The sequence below is a fragment of the Bombus fervidus genome, chromosome 9, assembly GCF_041682495.2.
Source record: "Bombus fervidus isolate BK054 chromosome 9, iyBomFerv1, whole genome shotgun sequence".
In the NCBI taxonomy this organism is placed as follows: Eukaryota; Metazoa; Arthropoda; class Insecta; order Hymenoptera; family Apidae; genus Bombus; species Bombus fervidus.
The window spans coordinates 12,690,273-12,712,346 of record NC_091525.1 but is presented as its reverse complement, the minus strand read 5'-3'; the positions used below and the strand labels follow the sequence as shown (position 1 = coordinate 12,712,346).

The 22,074-nt window shown below is 33.7% G+C and overlaps 2 protein-coding genes across 2 annotated transcripts; one reads left to right on the top strand and one right to left on the bottom strand.

The window, feature by feature from the left end:
• Positions 1-926: 926 nt before the first annotated feature.
• Positions 927-3,248, top strand: LOC139990653 (cytoplasmic dynein 2 intermediate chain 2). The gene is made up of 9 exons (XM_072010061.1): positions 927-1,109; positions 1,192-1,276; positions 1,340-1,552; positions 1,619-1,853; positions 1,937-2,138; positions 2,211-2,410; positions 2,467-2,609; positions 2,678-2,880; positions 2,997-3,248. Exons 1-9 carry the CDS (start codon positions 1,051-1,053, stop codon positions 3,064-3,066), a joined length of 1,410 nt encoding a protein of 469 aa, XP_071866162.1. The 5' UTR covers positions 927-1,050; the 3' UTR covers positions 3,067-3,248.
• A 2,729-nt stretch (positions 3,249-5,977) lies between these two features.
• Positions 5,978-21,476, bottom strand: LOC139991249 (uncharacterized). The gene is made up of 2 exons (XM_072011220.1): positions 20,574-21,476; positions 5,978-19,538 (listed from the first exon to the last, which is right to left on the bottom strand). Exon 2 carries the CDS (start codon positions 19,481-19,483, stop codon positions 19,079-19,081), a length of 405 nt encoding a protein of 134 aa, XP_071867321.1. The 5' UTR covers positions 19,484-19,538; positions 20,574-21,476; the 3' UTR covers positions 5,978-19,078.
• Positions 21,477-22,074: the final 598 nt, after the last annotated feature.

Here is a 22,074-nt window from a genome sequence, read left to right as displayed (position 1 = left end):
GACGGAGATACAAGCGGCGCTAGATAGAGAGGGTGACACTGTGCGACAAGGACGGAGATACAAGCGGAGCTAGACAGAAAGGGCGATAACGTGTGAACTGTTTCATATAAATCTATGCTATCCTAAATCGCGGCGACAGATCGTCGCGGTGATGATGCTGCCACAAGCCTCTTTTATGCACTAGACCTCGAAGTATTTATTGCAGATAAAACCGGTATTTTCAATGAAAATGATTCCTGGTATGGCTTTGTTCGTTTCAAATATGTAAAGGAACCATACACGATGCATTTTTATCCTGCAGTTCTTTGACTAACATATCGTTACAGTACGGGAGGTCGTTCATGCAAATTTTTATTCGACTGTCTCGAAGTGCAACTTAATGCAATTGTAAAGAATCAGAATAAACGCAGACCTTTAGAAGAAATGCGTATTTACCTATTGAGGTATTTCTACAGATTGATACTAGAGAAAGATTCTGAACGAACCATGAGCGACATTCGAGCGTCCGACTTTAACGATCCGCAATAAAATAATAACACGCTTAGCTTAAGGAAAGAAGGAAAGATATGCTTTGTCATAGATTTTGAAAAAATTTCTTTAAATTACGGTAATCTATCTATACATTGAATCTTTATGTGTTGCATTTAGAAATTATTATGGCATTGTAGTTGATTCACGTAGAGAACCAAAACAGTCGTGATTGTTGATCACATGTATGAAATGTATCTAAGATCACATGTATGTGTATAAAATGTTACATTCGAGCCGGTTAGTAATATCTTAATTGTTCCTTAAATGGCAATTTTAATTTGCATCATTGCATGCTTCTTTACCACCTATGCATCAATTTTCATTTGTAATAGTTGCATTCAGATGGCGCAATGATATCCATCAGCTGATTCACATTTGTAAATTCACACGTATGCTCTCTACCGTATGTTTTTATTTTCTCTTGAATCTTATAAAATACTTAGTAATTTAATAAACAACTTCATACACTATTTAAAATACTAACTTTGCAACAACATAATATTTCTAACAATATATATAATGTTCACTAATCGTTCACTCGAAGCAGTGAGTTTCAACTCACAATTATCTACTACGAAGTACGTGCCTAAAATTTCATATTCTTTCATTTATATGATCACAATTTTCTTTTATTCATTTTAATCGTTTAATATTTTCCAGATCGCATCAATCTACGAACGTTCAAACAACAGAAATTGTTTATAATCAGAATCCCGTGCAAACCGTCGAAACAAGAACTGTCGAGGTATTTGTAAATATATCTTAAAAATATGACCAAATTTGATTTTAATAATTTTGCATTGTTTAGACTCAAACTATAACCGAAGAGAAGAAGAAGCCAGAAGTGAACTATGAAAGACTGGCCCAATTTTTAAATAGAGTTACACCTTGTATATTAGAAGCATTAGATGAATCTTATGGAACCAATGCATTTGAAGATTATGAACCAAAAATTGATGAAGATTTATTGACAAGCACACAGCTTCTGCAAAAAATTCATAGCACTGAATCTGATTCTCAGGCATTTGTTGTTTTTTATAGTTATTACTTCCTTTCATTTCCTCGTGTTATTTAATAATATTTTTAGATGAAAGTAAGTGATATGAGTTGGAGTATCGGAGGAGGAACATTGGCAGTTTCTTTTGGTATTCCTTACCACGAAACATGGTGTGACCATCTATCTAAAATGCAATTGTACAATCAAACAAAAGAGGGTAGTTTCACAGATAATCCAAATAAAACACTGGAAACAAATGCCTGTATAACAACGTTGGCTTATCATCCAACTGAACCATCCATTATAGCTGCTGGTTTATTCAATGGTAGTTTACTTAATTGTAAAATTTCTAGAAAAAGCATGTTATTTATAAACTAAGAACTAATTGTAAATATTATTTGTACCAAGGTGATGTTCTTGTATGGAATTTAAGAGACAATGTATCAGTGGCACCAACAACAATTTGTACCCATGGGGATTGTGTGTCTCAAGTGTACTGGAAAGCGAGAACTATAAATGATGTGTCTTTGCTTGTGAGCTCCAGCAAAGATGGATATATTTTTATACACAAGATGATGGCCAATTTTACAGTTGCCCGTGAATATAAACGGTAATTCTTTTAATACTATCAACACGTTTTTACAAACACTTATTTATAATCATATATATTGTATATTTTTAGACTGAAATTAACCAAAGAATATAATCCAATAGAAAATTCAAGGCCACGTAGCGCAGGTGGCACACGTGAACGCGCTATGGAATCCGGATTATGTATTACTGCCTTCGATTTTTCGTCCAGGGATCCTATATTTTTTATCGTGGGTACCTTATGCGGTGGAATATACAAATGTAGCTTAGATCGTGTTGCTCCTATCGAAGGTATGGATAAAATTTTATTTTATTCTATGAAAGCAATAATCAATTTTTAATTGTAGATGATGAAACTCTAATGGATCCTGTAGTAGACGAGTATGAAAGGCACGAAGGTAGTATTACGTGCGTTAAATGTTCCCCGATGCGTAATCTTTTCGTCACTGCTGGCACTGACAAAGAAATTCGTATATATCACTTTGAAGAGGTAATAATTTTACCGTTTATTTTTGTACTTTGAACGCCATAACAGATTAAAATCTTTATATAATCTAGCATACGAACTTGAGGTCGATTTCTTGTGAAAATACAGTCGTGGGTTTAGCATGGATGCTCGGAAATCAAGACATATTCGCAACTTATGGTGCTGGCTCGGAGATTAGATTGTATAACGTCACTGATGGAAAATCTGTGACAAATATAAATTTTGAGACCACTGATAGACAAAACACTAGCTGCTTACGTGTGAATTTAAGAAAGTAAGCATTCGTAGTACATGTGATATGTACATGTAAATTTGAAGTATACATCAATAATATATGATTTATAATAATATGTAATTTGCATTATATTGTTTGTAATACTTGTTTTATAGAAATATGGTAGCCATTGGTGACACACAAGGAACTATAGAAATTTGGAAAATCCCAAGGCAATTATTATAAAGATATTAAATAATATGCATTATAAAATTGCTTTTTTATGTATTCATTGTATTATCAATGTTATTATCTTGTAATCCACATAAAAACATGTATATATTTATTGTGTAACAGCATATATTACTTTTATAAGAAAAGGCAATCACGCACGCACGCATTTTCAATATACACTGTTCTATTTCCGACTTCCTCTTCCTAATAAATATAACATGCAACAAAATTAGGCACGATATTAATAGCATATGATTACTACATCAGATATTCTATGATTTAAATAGTTTAACATGTATTTTAAACTAGACTTCGTTGAGTAAAAATAACTTGAGAAATTTATTGCGAAAATGTATGAAAGAAGCAATAATGCCTCGCATCCGATTATAAATTAATATTTAAGACGGCACCAATTCAAAACACAACGAAACTAAAATATTTTAATTTGCAGATTTAATCACAAAGTGCATCAAATATAATGCAGTTTTTTAAATTCTCGTATAAATTTACCCTTTTTCTATTTATGCTATAGTAACATTTTTCGATAATTTATGGGGAAATGAACAATTCTCTGAATTGTTTACGATTGTAAATTAGAGTAAATAAATGAATACTTCCACATTATATAAACATATATTTATTAATACTACACAACAATTTATTTCTCTTTATTTATTTTTTATATATTTATATTTACTCGTTTCCTTTAAGTTCCGTTACCTTTTATTTTGCCGATTCATTCAAATATCTGACGTCACACCTGCGTGTAATTACAAAATTTAAAAACCTGCCTAAGTCAACATGACTAAGTCAACATGACTAAGTACAAACTGTTCGTCATCGTGTAAATCTTCTTATCTGTATCTTTCAAATGGAAAAATAAGAGACACGAATTTCCATGCAAAACATAACAATCTTTCATTTTGGTACGTAAATTCAAAGTATGTATGCACAATCAGATTTGAAAATAACAGACATAGGACAAGAATTATGGCCATAATAGAAAGATTAAGCGAAGAAAATAAAAATAATCATGTTTCACTACAAAGAAAGAAACATCAATTCGATTAAATAAATATAAACAAATATAATTCTCCTTCTTGCCTGTATCTTCAATAGGTTATCTTATTTCATTTAAATTCTTGTCATTCTGTTGCTTCATACTAGTGAGGAATTAGATAAATAGGAAGAATGTCACACAGAGAAGTGGAACAAACTTGATTCGTATCTGAAAATTATATCGGAATCAAATTTCTTATTTTTAAAACGTCTTGTCCATAAAATGACTTATAATTCTTTCGTATTTTACATGTGTACAACAAATTTCAATTATGAAGTCTCTATTAAGTGCTCATAGATTGCAATTGTTCAGGTCATGATTAATTTTTGGTGAGTCATCGACGTATAGTGAAATGTACAGTAATAAATTAAAAACTGCTAGATGTTCCATTTAGATATGAATTTGTACTATTTCATTCCTATTGCATATCACGTAAACAGATACATACGTCTTATGACTAATTTTCAAAGAAGTTGAATCGTATAAATAAGTATATAATTCTTTGTTGAGAAGTAATAAAGCGCTTAAGGATTATTTCAACACGCTTCTTTCATAATGAAATGTATGATGAAGAAACCAAACAAATCGTAAAACTTATTTGCTTTTCTAGTGAAACGTGACACACTTAAACTTCCTGAACGTTCTATAGCGGATTTCTTCCATAACCTTTTTCGGTGTTTATGCAGATACCTTGAACAATACTTTACCGGATGCTATGATTAAAACATCATTACTCTGCAAATATTATGTTAATGGATATACATTCTGAAAAGAACAGTTTTTAATCTTCGTTCTGAAAACAACGGTTTTTAATCTTCGCCCTGAAAATAACGATTTTTAATATCCGTTCTGAAAAGAACGGCTTTAAATGTTAGTCCTCAAAAGGACTTTCTTAAATTTTTTTCCTGAAAAGGACGGATTGTCGTCGATGTTTAGTTCGTCCCAGAACATTGCAAAAAAATGAAAAATAAGCTGCTAATAATTCAAATGTTTTCAACCATACATTTAGGTGTTTCTCCTGAAAAAAGTATGGCATTTTCGTTCTGAAAACAACGATTTTTAATTTTCGTTCTGAAAACAACGATTTTTAATCTTCGTTCTGAAAACAACGATTTTTAATTTTCGTTCTGAAAAGAACGGTTTTAAATGTTCGTCCTCAAAAGGACTTTCTTAAATTTTCTTCCTGAAAAGGACGGATTGTTGTCGATATTTAGTTCGTCCCGGAACATTGCAAAAAAATGAAAAATAAGCTGCTAATAATTCAAATGTTTTCAACCATACATTTAGGTGTTTCTCCTGAAAAAAAGTATGGCATTTTTGTCCTGAAAAGAACGATTTTTAATTTTCGTTCTGAAAAGAACGGTTTTTAATCTTTGTTCTGAAAAGAACGGTTTTTAATCTTCGTTCTGAAAACAACGATTTTTAATTTTCGTTCTGAAAAGAACAGTTTTAAATGTTCGTCCTCAAAAGGACTTTCTTAAATTTTCTTCCTGAAAAGGACGGATTGTTGTCGATATTTAGTTCGTCCCAGAACATTGCAAAAAAATGAAAAATAAGCTGCTAATAATTCAAATGTTTTCAACCATACATTTAGGTGTTTCTCCTGAAAAAAAGTATGGCATTTTTGTCCTGAAAAGAACGATTTTTAATTTTCGTTCTGAAAAGAACGGTTTTTAATCTTCGTTCTGAAAAGAACGGTTTTTAATCTTCGTTCTGAAAAGAACGATTTTTAATTTCCGTTCTGAAGAGAACGGTTTTAAATGTTCGTGCTCAAACGGACTTTCTTAAATTTTCGTCCTGAAAAGGACGGATTGTTGTCGATGTTTAGTTTATCCGAGAAATTGTTACTCCATGAATGACACGTTTGCGGGCCCTGAAAAGGGCCCTAAAGAAATAAAGAATAATAAAGAGGAAATGTGGACGGGATATGCGCAATGTGTGTAAAGTATAGTATAAGGTAGAAACGGGATTAGTAATATTATCGTCGAAGAGTATTGGAGAACAAAGCTGAGCGCTTCTTTGCTGCATACACTTTCGGCCGGTAGTTCTTCGTCATTATCAAAAGGAAAGGACGATGAAAGCGAAAGAAATTAAGGGGAAAAAATATAAAAGAAAAGAATAGGTAGAAAGAAAAGACAGGATTGTCTACGATACCAGGAAACGTTAAAAATTTTCTCTTGTTGCTCTATTTTCTTCTTCTGATTTTTTTTTTTTTTTTTTTTTTTTTCGAAGGAGCAGATCCATTCGTACGATAGATGGAGATCAAAGAAGCTTCAATTTGTGGCGTGTTTTTGTATACACGTGTGTATGTATATATTCGTCTTCTGAAGTCTGGTAAAACGGTATATAGGTTTTCGGTTACTGAGAAAATTTTCAGGCGTTCCGTCACTTATCAGCTTTTTTCCTCGTTCGTTTCAACGTACCATCACATTCATTCTCTCGAAGGTTCTCGCACTTTTGCGTTTACTCTCGTTAACATATACCGCGTGATATACAGATAGTAGCGGTGGTAGTAATAAATGTGCGTCCAGTGTTCATTCAATTCGAATTTTACACACGTGACTCACATAAGCGCGCATTATTTCTGACGTTAAACCTCTTAGTTCTGCTTCTTTCATTTTCTTCTTATGTACATATGTGTGTATATGAATGAACTATATGCATGTATATGTATGTAGGCTTGTGTGTGTGTAGTGTGTGTGCCTGCACTTGTGCTGTATCGAGATACTTTTCAAATAAAGTCAATTCTGACTTTTATCTCACGAATCCCGTCAGAAATTTCTGCTTCAAAACTTTCTACAAAAAAGATCCTCACATCAAATCCTTGTCTCTAGACGGAAGAGGATTCAAGAATCTTTTTCTTTTTCTGTTTTTACGTCTTCTCGGCTTGATCTAACCTTCCTCGACGACTATTGCACACCAAAACACTTTCAATTCTACGTGTACATTTTGCTTTGTCTCTTGATATCATCTGCATTCATTGCTGTCCTCTGTAAACTTTGCCTTGCGTTGTTGATACTTCCTTACTTTTATCTTCAATCATTCTTTCCACTCGCACTGTTTCTCACGCATACTCTTCACTGGTTTTTTTATACATTGATTTTTTTGGCGCTTTTTGTTCTCAAAAAGACATTTTTTCTGATGGTTTTTTTAGAAATCCTCTTACATTCGCTCCAATCTCGTTCAAATCCACTTTCTCGCTTCTTCTTCATCAATAATAATCAATCTTGAAAGACATTATTATACTTCCTCTTTTACTCGTGATTAATCTTCCATTTCATAATGCTGCTACCTACGCTCTTTCTTCTTCTTCTTCTTCTTTCTATCATTTTATTATCGTCGACAAACTTTTCCTTTTGTATCTTCTTCGTACTTCCTCCTCCTCCTCTTCCATTGGTCACGCGTCTACTACACTTTCTTCGAGAAAAAAAAAAAAAACGCGCGTATACGTACTCGAATAACAATACCAAAACTACGATATATAAATGATTATGCTTTAGGTACGACTTGGATATATATTCCTTCGCCATATTGTTCTCCAAGTACTTACTGGCTATCTGTTTCAGTTTCCTTTAGCTTTCCTGGAGGATCATCGTTATATTATCATCATCGCCGTTCGCAATAATCATCTCGCTGTGTCGTAGCTGGTCCATCGCTCTATAGCAATGAAACCTCGAGATGTTTCTTTCTCTGATAGGAGAAAAAACGGCAAAAAATAATTGTTCCTCTGTCGAACCTCATAGTGGACGATTATTAATTATTTATTATATCATCGAAAAAAATTTCGAGTCTTTTCTTTACCCGCACGAGAAATTGCCTCTCGTGTACGTAATATCCTGATTTCTTCTTCTTCTGTTTCTTCATTACAAATAACAGCCCTGGTTTTCACGTCGGACGCGCAAACACGAGACGATTGTTTCGCCAAGGAAACAACGGGATGCGCGTCGAAAGGTGGCCAATCGATAATCCTTATCTATTCTGGTCGATCGCGCAATCGTTAAGTTTCCCGTTATCCCCTTGCCTCGATTTTATTTCTCCCTTGTTTCTTCTTCTTCTTGGTCCTCTCTCGATCTTCATCTTCTACTTTCATTCGTTCGAAGAAATAAAAATTCGACAGGAGTTGCGTCCAGTCGAGATTCTCTCTCCTCTTCGGTATAATATATACCATGATGCGAATGATTTGTTGGTAAATCGTACAATCGCCATTTTGAGAAGAATCGGCGATTTATTGTGAACCGGAATGTACTTTTCTTTATGATTCTTCTTACTTTTTAAATATGAAAGCGACCAAGTTATAAGTCCATCCGTCGGAATGATAAAGAAATCTCGTTCCTGCGCGTAACGACGCCGTACATTTTGCTTCTTGTTGCCACCATTCTTCTTTCCTATCTTTCTTCTTCTTCTTCTTCTTCTTCTTCTTCGTCTTCGTCGCTTTATTCCTCTCTACAAGTTTGAGGCCGCAAAAAAGATTCATATGTATATCGATCAGACGATAACTCGAAACGTGCGTTCGAAAATATGCTGCAGCCACATTGTATCCCAAAAATGAATCTCTCTCCTTCTGCTTCATCTCAGTCGGTTTTTTTTTTTTTTTTACATAACAAAATATTCTCTTTCACGCGCTCGCTATGGCTCGCACGATCGAATTTCGCTTCACGCATTTATATACAATTGCTCGCGGATCTTATCTTTTTTTCCCTTTCTTTCGCTTAGATCCGCTTTTCTTTTTCATCGATCGGTCCTCTTCCAAAAAAAAAAACTTGTTATTTGCGAAACGGTCACTCTTATTACGATATTTTTATAATACAGTGTTTCTTATGTATGCGCACGATTCGAATCTTAAACGTACTGCTTCTGTGTGTTTTACGTACAATAATAGATATATATATATATTATATAACCTCTATTTTCTTATGTACTCTAAAACTTGACAGCAAATTGCATCGTGTCCACGACGGAGTTTTATTAAAGAGACACGAATGAGAAATTCCATCACTTTGTCGTTTTATACATCGTTATCTTACGTCGTTTCTATCCCTGCATCGTTCGTACGACTCTCATCCATTTTTTACTTCTTAACTTCGTTTAATCTTATCGTCTTGTATCGCGGAAATCGCGACTCGGTAAAGTTTACTTATACCTATATAATTTACTGTCTAACGATAAACTCGTCGCCGCTATTTCGTTGGGGAACGACAGAACAAAAGTTCTGATCTTCTGTGTTTTTTTTGTTTTTTGTATAATCTTATCGGACTCGCGAAGCTTATACTCTCGAAGACGACAGGTTGATAATCGACATAGTTCATCGATTTTTCGCTTCTTTTCTTTTTTATGCTTGTCGCTCTTTCTTTCTTTCTTTTGTTTGTTCTTTTTTTTTCCTAGATTCAAAATATATTTTTTAATGCTGTTGTCAAGAAGATGAATTCGAAAAAAGGTAACACGAGAAAATCTTAGATTTCTCGTGAACGCGAATGAATAAAGACCCGTCGTTCCTTGAGTACAAGCTTCCTCGAATGGATAGTGCCCTTTGGTGCACCGTACAAGTCTACCACGTTCGTTTTAGCATTTTTTTTTTTTTTTTAAATACCTCTACATTTTCATTCGGTTTAAAGCAGATCAGAGTTTCGTAGAACAATGCTCTGTACAACGATGCTCGGTTGTAAAATTGTAAGCTTACGAAAGGACAAAAAAGAAAAAAGAAAAAAAAAAAAAGAAGGTAAGAGAAATCATTCGAAGAAGAAATGCCACATGGTTTGTAGGACGCAACTCTTAAACGGAGAAGAAACATCTGCGCGATAGAGAAAGGTCATTTTCGTTAGACCTTATATTAATCTTATATATTTTCTAAACAAATTTCTTTTGCGATCCGAAGTACTAGTTCCCAAAATCTTGGAAGAAGAAAGGAAAAAAATGAAAATCCTCCTCCTTCGAAAATTTAGATCGCTTGTAAGTTACATTTAAAAGATGATAGAGAGACTGCTGCATAATTTGCATAACGATAACTTAGCTATAAGAGCAGCTGTCACTACATCAAATTACTTAAATTTGTACAATAAACTAAAACAATACTGATCATAGGTACAGCTGTAAAATTCGTTAAAATAGAAAAAAAGGCAGTTAATCGATTAAACAACATCAAATTATAATACATAGAGTCGATCTACTCTTACAGTTAAAATTTACTGGTAGTTACTAGGTTGATGGGTCTGAGTAGCGTGGAAACTAGGTCTACGGCTCAAGATGGCCGCCGATCAAACATGGAATGGACATCTAGTAGTCCCGTTAATTTATCAATTGACTAGATTCGAAACGTATCTATACGAGTAACGTACAATTTTACTTCCTACGTAGGAAATTTCTATCTTGCAAAATTTCAGAATTTACCACCGCGCAAACGTTATTCCCCTCGTTGAGTCATGAAACAAAAAGGAGAAGAAAGAAACTAAAGTTACTTCGCACACCGGCTATACGTAGGAAAAATTATTGTCGCGCACGTGCGGGCGATGGCATGATTATCTTTCTAAATGCTTTTTTCTTCGAACTACACACACACGCACATACACGCACACACACACGGTTATATGCTAATATGCGTGTGTCGCTTTGCTTTCTCCTTAGTATCGACCGCACAATGACGCACAAACCGCTCTGCACGTGCGAGAAATCGAGAGAAGTTAAACGGGCGCGTTCTTCCAGGTAAATTCCTTTTATGATTTTTTCGTCGTTTCTTCTCTTTGTTTAAACTATTCGTTTTGCGAATCGTTCGAACGAGTATAACCATATAACGATGTTTGCGTTAACAATGCACAGGATAAAACGCGTCCGTTTCTTTTCTTCTTCAAGAGCGAGAGTCTCTCCCTCCTGTTTCGTATATAATATATTTAATATATATATTTTTATATTTATTCTGTCTCGCACGTTCTTAAACTCACGCAATTTTTCTTTTGGCACGCTCGCATACACGCACACTCTCGCATTCTCGCTCGCTCTCTTTCTCTCTCTCTCTCACTCACACGGTATCACCGACGCACACATACTTTCTGAAAACACGCTCAAGGTATATATCAAGGTACATGGTCGAATCTCGATTCGCTAAAATAGTCAGTGCGTTTTTCCTTTACTTGCCGCAATTGCGACCAATCCGTTTGCCCTACTATTTAATAGTATAGCCGCACATCAGAACGACACGGATACTTGTTCTATCATAATACGTAATAATTTCATGCCATTTGTTTTGCGTCGTTTACCATGATTTTTGCGTGATTTTTGCAATTATATATTTTCTTCCAGCTAGTTTCCCGAAATAAGATATAAGAAAAGAAAAAATAGGGGTTGTGTATGTTTTGTGGTCACGCATCGCGCTGACGTACGGCTGGACTTTCACGAGCAGCAGCAGGAAGAAGGATAAAAAATATTGTCATCGACAGGCTCGTCAGAGATGCGTTATGGAATTTACACGAGTAAACAATCGATAGATTACGAGAAACTTCTCCTTGCTACCGTAGGTAAAAATCGTACTCTCCTTAACAATGGTCTAGCTCTTCGAAAATGTCTTTTTTTTTTTTTTTTTCGATCGATATATAAATACGTGTCGTAGAATCACGCGGTCAATATAATCTTTGTTTCTTTTCTTTCGTTGTCATTCGGTGACATCGAAGAGAGTGTCGCCTCGAATTCGATGTAACTCTCTGTTCGAATGCAAAGCGACACTCAACCTACCAATCCTTTACTATCGAACAGCGAATGAAAATGACCGATTTCGAATGATTTCCGCGTGATTCTACGACCACTACTAGATTCCCTTGGTATCGAAATAAAACGAAATGAAAGTGTTTCTTTCGCAAGAACGGTTGAGATCAAAGCGCATGTCTCGAATTTTGACGATTCTTTCAACGAGAATGATTTAAAAATTGTAAATGAAACACGAACAATCCCCGAATACGATATATGTACGAAGTTGAAATGAAAGAGAAAAGGAGGAACGATTTAGATCGGAATAATAACATCAATCGATTTACCCACTAAAATCATGCGTGTGTTTAAAATATATTGATTCGAATATATAGTCATTGATCATGGCGCTTCAAAAAGACAGAGCTTTCTTTCATTTTTCTCCCTCTCTCTCTCTCTCTCTCCCTTTTTTCTTCCTATCTCTGGTTTTTCATCACACCTCTCAACTTAATTCTAAATTTAAGGCTTAATTAATTAATCGACATAGTGTTTCGTGTGGTTGTGGTTTGTGTCCCTGTATCAATGATCAGTGCTTCGTATGAAATCGATGAGCTGTTGATTTTCACTCTCTTGCATAAAAGATCAATTTTTTAAAACGATATTACATCGTATATTGGTAAACGATGTCGCGCTTCGAACTCACCTCGTGACAAAATACTTTTGAGGTTAAAACGATTCGATGCGCGACACACGACTTTATCGTTCGTTTTTCTTATTGTTTGACGTTGTCGTTCGAAGACGTTGGTTCCATTTTGTTTTCTTTTATATGTTCCTTCTTTAATTATTCCGATAAGCGAGTTCATTCTCATTTTTTCCCCTCGATTCATTGTTTTATTTACGAATTTTCTTTTTTTTTTTTTTTTTTCTACGAATGGTTCGCCGGTATTCTTTCCCTAACGAGAAGTAGTACAGATATGCAAAAATTCGTATCGATTCATTATTTTCGTCTGCTCTTTAACATCACTTTCGCACGTGAGAATTTTTCAGATACACATGACAAAAAGAAAGAAGAGAACTCTAAAACATGAATAGAAAAAACTCTTTTCATGTACGTACATAAAATTTCACCCTAAACCAAAAACATACGCACACCTATGAGAACGAATTATTTATAAAGCTACATAGAACAAAGTAAATGATGAACCATAGAAATAGAGTAAGTAGCGAGCGATTGATATGTCCTTCCTGATGTCATTAACCTAAAAGTACGTATACTTGTAATTTAAAAAAAGAAAAGAAAAAGAAAAGAGATAAAGAGCACAGCTTTATTAATCTAATTAAAACTTAATTTTTAAAAAAAGAAAATATGGAAATAAGAAAAAAAAAAAATATAACGTTCATTTTTCGAAAAATAACAAATTATTTGCCTAATTAATTAATTAATATTTAAACATGCCCATTGAACACACAAAAGAACCTTCCAAAGAAACCACAACCAGAATTATATAAGAATTCGCGGTTCAGCTGGAAAAAGAAAAGAAAAAATAAACGAAATTTCCATCGGAAGAATCCGGACGAGTGCTTCTCCTCGTTATGCGTCATCGAAGAATCTGATAACACATCGAAGAAACGGGGGATGTATCCCGTCGGTTTTCATGGAAACTCAAAAGCTAATTTACAATCCAGAAAAGATACACAACACACCTAGTCCGATGTAACGACGAATGAAAAAAAATATTTCTTTCAAGGAACCGATCAAAGAAGCGAACAAATATTACCATTTCGACGCGTTTCCTTTTTCTGTACAATAATTATTATACTTTTTCCCTTCCCATAACGTTCAGTGGCTCTACATTAGAGTTATGCGAAATTAAAGTAGAATTAGAATTATTAGTTACGGTTAACCCTTTCCTTTTTCCAAAAGAGACCAGCAAAAGAAATTATTCAAAAGGTATAAAGATATACACGTGTATAGATAAATTGAAACAGGACATGCGAGGGCACGTAGCCATTTTCTACGTGCATTCGTATGTCGCACGATGTTCGTCGACGGATGCATCACGGTGTATATATGGGAGTCAATGATGCCGCACTCACGTGAACATATAAAGAACGACGATCGTCTACTTTCTACGAAACTTGTATTCGTGAATATTCATTGAAAAGCTTTTTTTTTTTTAGTAACCTAATAGTACGATATATACAGAAAACAAATTTCATAGAAAATTTCTGAAAAAATAAAGATAATTAAATATAAACTTTTAACCTAAAGCGATTCTAGTTTCCTTTTTGCACAAATCTCGTTAAACAGATATCTGGAGGTATTGTTTTATCCTTACAAACAAGTATAATAAGGCTATAATGTCATTGACATTAAAATTAATTAGCTATAATCTAACCAAAGAAACGAACTGCTAAAATTTTCACTAAGAGTGGTATTTTAGTTTACAAAATGAACACGTGATACATCCATAAAGCATTCACGATAATCTTAATTTTGTCTTATTGATTATTCTTCGATTTTTCGTGTAACTAGCGACGAACGATTTTGTACGTTACAATATCACAATAAATGCCAGTCGAGAATGGATCGTCTCGTATTATTAATCGTGTTGTTATCAGCATTTTTTGCCCTAACTTTTACCATTTGTCATAAAAATGAAAACGAATTGAAAACGTAAAATAAAAAAACCCTTGCAACTTCTTTTCGTTCAAACAGTACGTTTTAAATTCATCGCGTAGAAAATATTCGCGTAAACCTGAAACGGAAAGAAGCATATATCATTTAGCTACGTTCTGGCGTCTCTTCGACCGGAAACGCGTTCGAACATAAAATTCCCGCCCGACCTCGATCCCATTTTTCGAAACGACCCAAGTTCTCTCGTTGGCTCTTATAATTAGAACTACTAACTATATTCTCATCTTAAAGTCACGAAGGTGGATTACGACACACAAGATGGACGTACTCGAAAGAGTTCCTAAATAATATTAATTTCTTTGCTCTTGTCACGAAAACATTGCACCCTACATGTTATTTTCCATTACTTTTCTATTTCCCTTTTTCCATTATGCTTTCGAGCATCGTTTTGTCTTACTCTTATTTGTGTTCCACGATCGCGCGCACGTACATCGTTAATTACTAAGCTTTTTTTTTTTGGATAATTAATAGCAATACACGTCGGAGTGCGCGGCAAACTCCGCATTTTGTGACAAAGAAAAACATGTTCCTTCTCCCACTTATGTTCTCTTATCCTCCCGACTTGATGATATACAACTCACACACAGCGTGTATGTGTGGTGTGTTTCATATTTTTCTCGTATCGGCATTTGCGTTTTTCTCTCTCGAAAAAGGCGGTAATTATCTTGTTTTCGTATATTCATCGTACTTGCACGTTCCTTAAATTATCCCACCTTATCGTTTAATCATATACATATAATATATAATATATATATATATGTATGTATGTGTGTATATATATATATATATGTTGATCAATTACCAATTAAAAATTAGTAGTACCTATAGAGTCATCATCACAGCTAATTTCTTACCATCTTTTAAATTAATATTATCGATTGGTTGATTATTCACTTTGTAATTCGTGCCCTTTTTTTCTTTGGCGTCGCTTTCTTTTCTCGGACGCCAGTTCTTCCTCTTTCATATAATTTCTCTCACTTTTACCACGCAATAGCGGCCCTTTTTCCTCTCCCGCTACATTTCGTTCGTCTCAAAGATCGCTCGAACCGAGTCTTCTGGCAACCTTCAACTGTTTACTATTTTTTTTTCTTTTTTTTTTTTTTTTACGTTTTCTGTATTTTTTTCTTTTTTAATGTTTCACTTTTGCACATACTGACTATTTTTTGCACTTCTCCGAGACTCGAGCAGGTAATTACTCGTATTGCTGTTACTTAAAGTTTCAAACTTTTTTCAAGATTTTTGCTCTCAATCGGAACGGAACAAAACGCCGTTACCACCGAGATATTTCGATTAATTTACCCTTTATGTATATGAGATATACATAATTACACATCGTCCGTCTGGGTTCTCTCTCTCTCTCTCTCTCTCGCCGTATGTACACTAATTCTTCCTCTTTCTTTCTTTTTTTTTTATTTTTTTTTTAAATCTTTTTTTTTTACAATACATTTACAGATGTTGTTTGAGATTTACAACTTCTTTGTCAACGTTCGTCTGTTTATTTACACGATTCGCAAAGGATGCGCGTCTGTGCGATAATCTCCATACGCTCAAAGCTAATCGATTTCATCGATCTCTCACAGGACGGCAGTGCTTAATTCGTTTTACTTCGCGCCCAATGAGGTCTTAAGAAAAAAAAACTCGTACCGAATTTGAAAATCTTCCATTCGAATCCTGGCACGTATTTACAATTATCGTTTGAATACCACATCTAATATAATTATAAATATACAATTTAAAGCCGATTAATAAAATAATAATCACTGGACAAATACTAAAATCTGTGTAAGACATATCGTTGTACTTCCTCCTTCGAATCAAAAACACCAAACGAACGAAGTTCGAAGTATTTCGTTTAACGAAGACCCTCGATAGAAATCCCTTCACTTAAAAAATCTTTGGAACTTATGCGTATATTGCTAGTGACAAAACTATGTATGCTATAAGAACGATTCTCTATCGATGCGATCCTATCTCTGTATTTTAGACTGTTTTTTCATCTGACCAATTACGACAATTCCTCTTCCGTCGAGAGCAGAAACTATTTAGCAACAAGTATGCCGACCAACCTTTATCTTCAAGCTCTTATCTTATCACACATGTGCTATCATAAAAAAAAAAAAAAAAAACTATTTTTCTCTATGGAAACTTAGACGAAGAGAAATTTGAAACTGTCAAAGAACCTTGAACAGATACGATGTCTAAGAAAGGGAAACGAATTCAAAGAAACTAATCTAACTGGAAAGATATATATATATATATACCCATCAAATAATCGAATTATTGTGAGAGTAAAAGGAATGAAGACGGATGTCGATTAATATAATCCCTTCTTTCTTTTTTTTTTTTTTCTCGAAATTGTAACTCTCTTTCGCTTTCTGCGAACCGCCACACAGCGACGATTCCCAAAAAGGAAAAAGAGAACGAATCGAGATAATATTTACTAACTACCGTTGATAAATTCGAAAACCAATGAAACTCCTCTCGATTTTACATCAGAATTTCTGTCAATCATTCTGTGAGACATACCGCTGTTAGATGCTATAGATACAATTAAAAATTTGTTTTGCCTTACGAGACTACAAAGATGGAGAAAGTAATTGAAAGTTCGAAATTGCACATTTTTGTTATCTTCTCTCTCTTCCTCTTTCACTCCTTCACGCAAGCTATATATACATTCACACGCATGGATACACTCTGTAGCTTTTTCTTGAGATCTGCATATACATATACCGAAACCTATCTTCGTAATTCATCTTAAAAATTAAACTTATGAAAGAAGAAAGAAAGTAATTACTAAAGAAAGAATGAAACTAACGTAATTTAAGAAAAGAAAAAAAAAAAAAAAGAAAAAATAGTGCCTCCTTTTAGATAAAAAGAAAAAAACGTATTAGTTAAAACACCACTTCAAATAATTTGGTCAGTCTACTTGATTAAATATATGATCGTATCTTAGGTAAAAAAAAAAAAAAAAAAAAAAAATTAAAAACAAAAAAAAAAAGAAAGAAAAATGCAAGAAAAATTAAAAATCATTGTTACTATCTGTGTCATGTAACGAGTGCAACGTTAGAAAGAAAAAAATCATTTATAATAGTATAAAAACAGCAAAAATTTTACTTTTGAGATATATATGTTTAGAACTGAACCAAAAAATTGTATTAACTCATAATTTTAGTATTAAATAATAAACTATATCCAAATTTAATTTCCAAATTTAAATAAAATCACTTTATAATGAAATTTCATGACAAGCTTCTGACCACATTTTTTATATTAGATAAAAATTAAATTTGTCACTTAAAGAAAACCTTCGTAAAAATTTTGTTAACTTAAGCAGAAGCATTGCTTAATCTCGAATTTGCTGAAAAAATAGAGAACAAAAATTAATAAACATTCATCAAGCATATATCAGATTATTTTCACTATCATTCATTTTACATTTTCACACAATTTAATCCCATTTTTTCATTGATGAATTATGGGATTTCATATGTATGCACGCTGGAAACACGTCACTTAAATCTTATGTAATGCTTTGCAGAACTATTGCAAAGCTGCGAAATGAGTAAGAATATCTTCGGTAGTAAAAGAAGATAAACAGAAACCAAAAAATTTTGTTCCGATAAACCTTTCAAGGATAATTTGATTATGTCCTTACGATTCATTGAACATTGGATTCTACCAAAACTATCGACAACTTAACTGAACCTGGGAGGCAAGCAGTTACATAGGAATAATAATTAGTCTGATATACACTTAATTGATACTTAGGTTTATGCTAAAGAGCAGTAGATGAATATATATAATACTTAAAGTTTACCACTTATGTTGTAAATATAAAGTATCTTTCGATGAGGGAAAAAAAGCAATTAGCATACATCTTGTGTAAAGATTTAAATAACTATTTTGGAAAGAATTCCGGGTTGCGATTGAAAAAAGAATAAAACATACTGTCAATAATCAACAGTGCTAGGATGTAGCAATTTTGATTTAAAAAAAAAAAAAAGAAAAATAAAGAGTATATAGCTATTGTTTCTAAAAATAGCTAATGCAGCTTTGCCTATGTCTTCGTACCATTTCGTCAAACAGATAATATAATAGAGTTTGTGTATTTGTGTATGTGTATGCGTCTCTGCGAGTTAATCATATATAATAATAATCTAAAATACATACGTTTATATCTTCATAGACGGCGCATAATAGAATTGTTACAAGTTACTTGAATCATGGTTCACGGCAGACGCACCTGCGTCTTTCATACTCAATGTTTATACGTTTTGTATAGTTTTAAACAACGAATCCTGGTTTGTTCTTTCTTCATCCGCTCAGCATCTGATACCATGAAACTGAAGACGCTGGTGCCCTGTTTTTCTTGTTGCAATATTAATCGCGTATCGTTCTTAAGAGATTGTGTTATCGCGCAGTTATAAACACTTCTGTTTTTTTTGTTTGCTATGTTTAAAACGAACAGCTTGACATCACATACAAGAGAAAAAATACATCCTTAAATCCAAGAGTAAGAGAACGATAATATCGTACCTGTCTCTTTGCTTTTAGGAGCTGGTAACCGTTTTTAGCGGTTTGTTGGTCTTTAGGTATCAGGCTTGGACGTTTAGTATCATCTTTAGATGATTTGAAATATCGCAACTCCTGTCGGATTGTTGACAACTGCTCATCAGTCTCGTAGTCCAATGGCTCGGTGGTTTTGGAAGGCTCGCAGGAGATGGTGGTTCGGAAAACTTTGCACCCGCATAGAAACTGCTTGTTGGACTGCCGCGCGGACTGTACTCATATCGCAACGGCGAATTTCTTGAACCCTTTGACAAACTGTGTGGGCTGCAGGATAGTCTGCCGGTTGAATTTCTGCCATGAGATCTTCCACTGTTGTGGAAAAATGTTGACGATTTGATTGCACTTGAACGGTGATGATATCGTTCTACACCGACATTCGGCGAACCCTGCCGGTCTACTTTGTTTTTCAATTTCGGTACCGAATTCGTCATGGCTTCTTTATAATACTTTCGTCTTTTCTATCATTCACGAAGTCAACCAACCCGTCTGAAAAATAAATTCCATCGTTAGCTTTCTAACGCTTCAAAAAAATGTTATTAATCGTGAATTCGATATTTTTAATATTTATCAGCATACGATTACGTCAACATGCAGTAATTTGGAAAGATAAGAAAATGTTTGATTTTATTTTATGGCAAAACAATTTGGTATGCGTCATTCGAAGATATTAAAATTTCATCACCAAGCAATATGAAACATGTTTTACTCAAATTCAATACGCAACTGCTATAAGTCTGACCCCATACTGATCGATCATAAAAGTAACATACATAAAACATAACACTGTTTAACTCCATGTCTTACCATTTTTTTTGCGTAAAAAATATATTTCTGTACATATATATTGACATCAGATGATTACTGTCTCAATGTCATATTTAAAATAAAACTAAAATATATACTGAATTTGTACAATTCTACAAAATTAAACTTGTAGTTTGGAATTAAAATTAGGGTTCAAATTAACACATTTTGGTTATAAAAAGAAACAAAAGTATCAAATATTTTCTGACAATATCTGACGCTAAATTATGATGTGTATACATTACGATAGTCTATATATTAGGCTTTCTTTTTCAATAAAAATTTAATTTTTATAATTTGGTAACAATAATGCATTATAATTTATTTAATAAATATATAATATAATAAACATATTGCTTGTTTATTATAGTCACTGGAGATTCCACATAATATATATTGATAATAAAATTGACGCGGTATAGGAATATCTTAAACTCCGATATAAATACAGTTTCCTTCCGTTGTATATAGCTTGTTAACCTACGCTACGAATGTGACTCGACATTATTGTAAGGCAAAAAGTTGTTACAAAAGTTGATTTTATTATTATTTTTGTAATGAATAAAGATATATATATATATATAATAAATATAAATATATATAAATATAACAAATATAAAATAGTAAATAACAAGAAAATAAAATCAAACACATTGCATTGAAATTACAACAGGGGGCGATAAGTAATTAATTTTGAAGTTATATCAAAAGACTTACCTTATGATGTCCGCGGGCCACTTTCTAAAGATGCAATCAAGTTTTCGGCGGTCTTTATATTCAATGAATTTTCTAACTGCGCAATAATCTCGGGATCCAGGGCAAAAGGGTAGGGGCAATAAATGGTGGGGTACCCTACGAACCTCCTTCTGAGCACAATGCTACCTCGCCTCTCTTACTTCGAGTTCTCTCGCAGTCCTCCCTATTCGTGTATTTTGCGAATTTGACCACATTCGGTGACCGTTGGTCACCTCTGCTTACACTTTTTTTTCTTCCTCACCAAATAAAAATCACACGCGTCGTTCCCCGGAATTCACACTCACTCACTCTTCCTCTCTCTTCCTTCGTCTCTTTCTCTCCCTCTCTCACACTCTCACTTCCTTTTTTTAACGCAGCTGGAGAGGCACAAGATGGCGGACACGAGTTGTTTGTTTTCGCTATTCCGCACGGATTTTTCACAATACGATCACCGTTCGACAGCGAAATTCTACGTATTCGTACCTTCGCAATGCGCATGCGCATGTACACATATGTTCATAAAACGTGAAATTAACTTTTATCAGCAATATCTAGTACGTTCTGTATATGTACGCGCACTCAAACGACGTTTATTCTATCTTAAAAACTGATATTTTATCATATCCATGTTCAGCAACGTCTGTCAAATTTCTGCTTCTCTTTTTACAATTCTCTTCATTTTCCTTTTTTCCTCCGTTTCACTTTTAAACTCATATTCATCATTTCACTAATCCACACTAAACACTCGCTGAAACCGGATATGTACTGCGATCGAACTCGTAAACCATGTTACCGTAAGAAAGATCCATCTCCCATTCTCTCTCTTGCCTTTATGAAGAAGCAAGCGAAACTTAAGGACTATGAATATCCCTCCAGCACAGTCGTCTGAACCAATAGCGAACAGCATCATGTGATCTCATCTAGCCAGTCGCGTAGCTTCTGTCTCGGGTTGTTTCGGCTTTTTTCGTATGAGTCATTAGGTTCGTTTTGAAATCTTTACAAAATTAAAAATTAATAGCCTTCTTAACATTAAAAATATCTATGCATTTTTTGAAGTCGGAAAATATTAGCGTTTGGTATATTTTATATTGAAATTACTAAATAAACTAATTTGTATATAACGATCGGAAGGTAAGGCACGCTGATTGGTGGAATACAGCGAGGCACGACCACGACAGCTCATGATACTGAATTTAAGGAATGATTTTACACCCTTTATTGTTTCTCTCTTTGTTTATCAGATCATCTTTAGTAAAGATGAATGGAAAATCACAAAATGTAACGTTCTACACCTTGAAACGTTCGAAAAAATACTTAAAGAAATACGTAGGGGAAGGTGTACATAAAAAAATGGATGGTAATGTCAGTAACTACAATTTCAAACCACTTCTCCATAACTTACACGCTTATGATTTGAATTTTTGAAAAATTATAGTAGAATTTAAAAGTAATGTTAAATAATGCAAAATCTTTAAATTGCAAT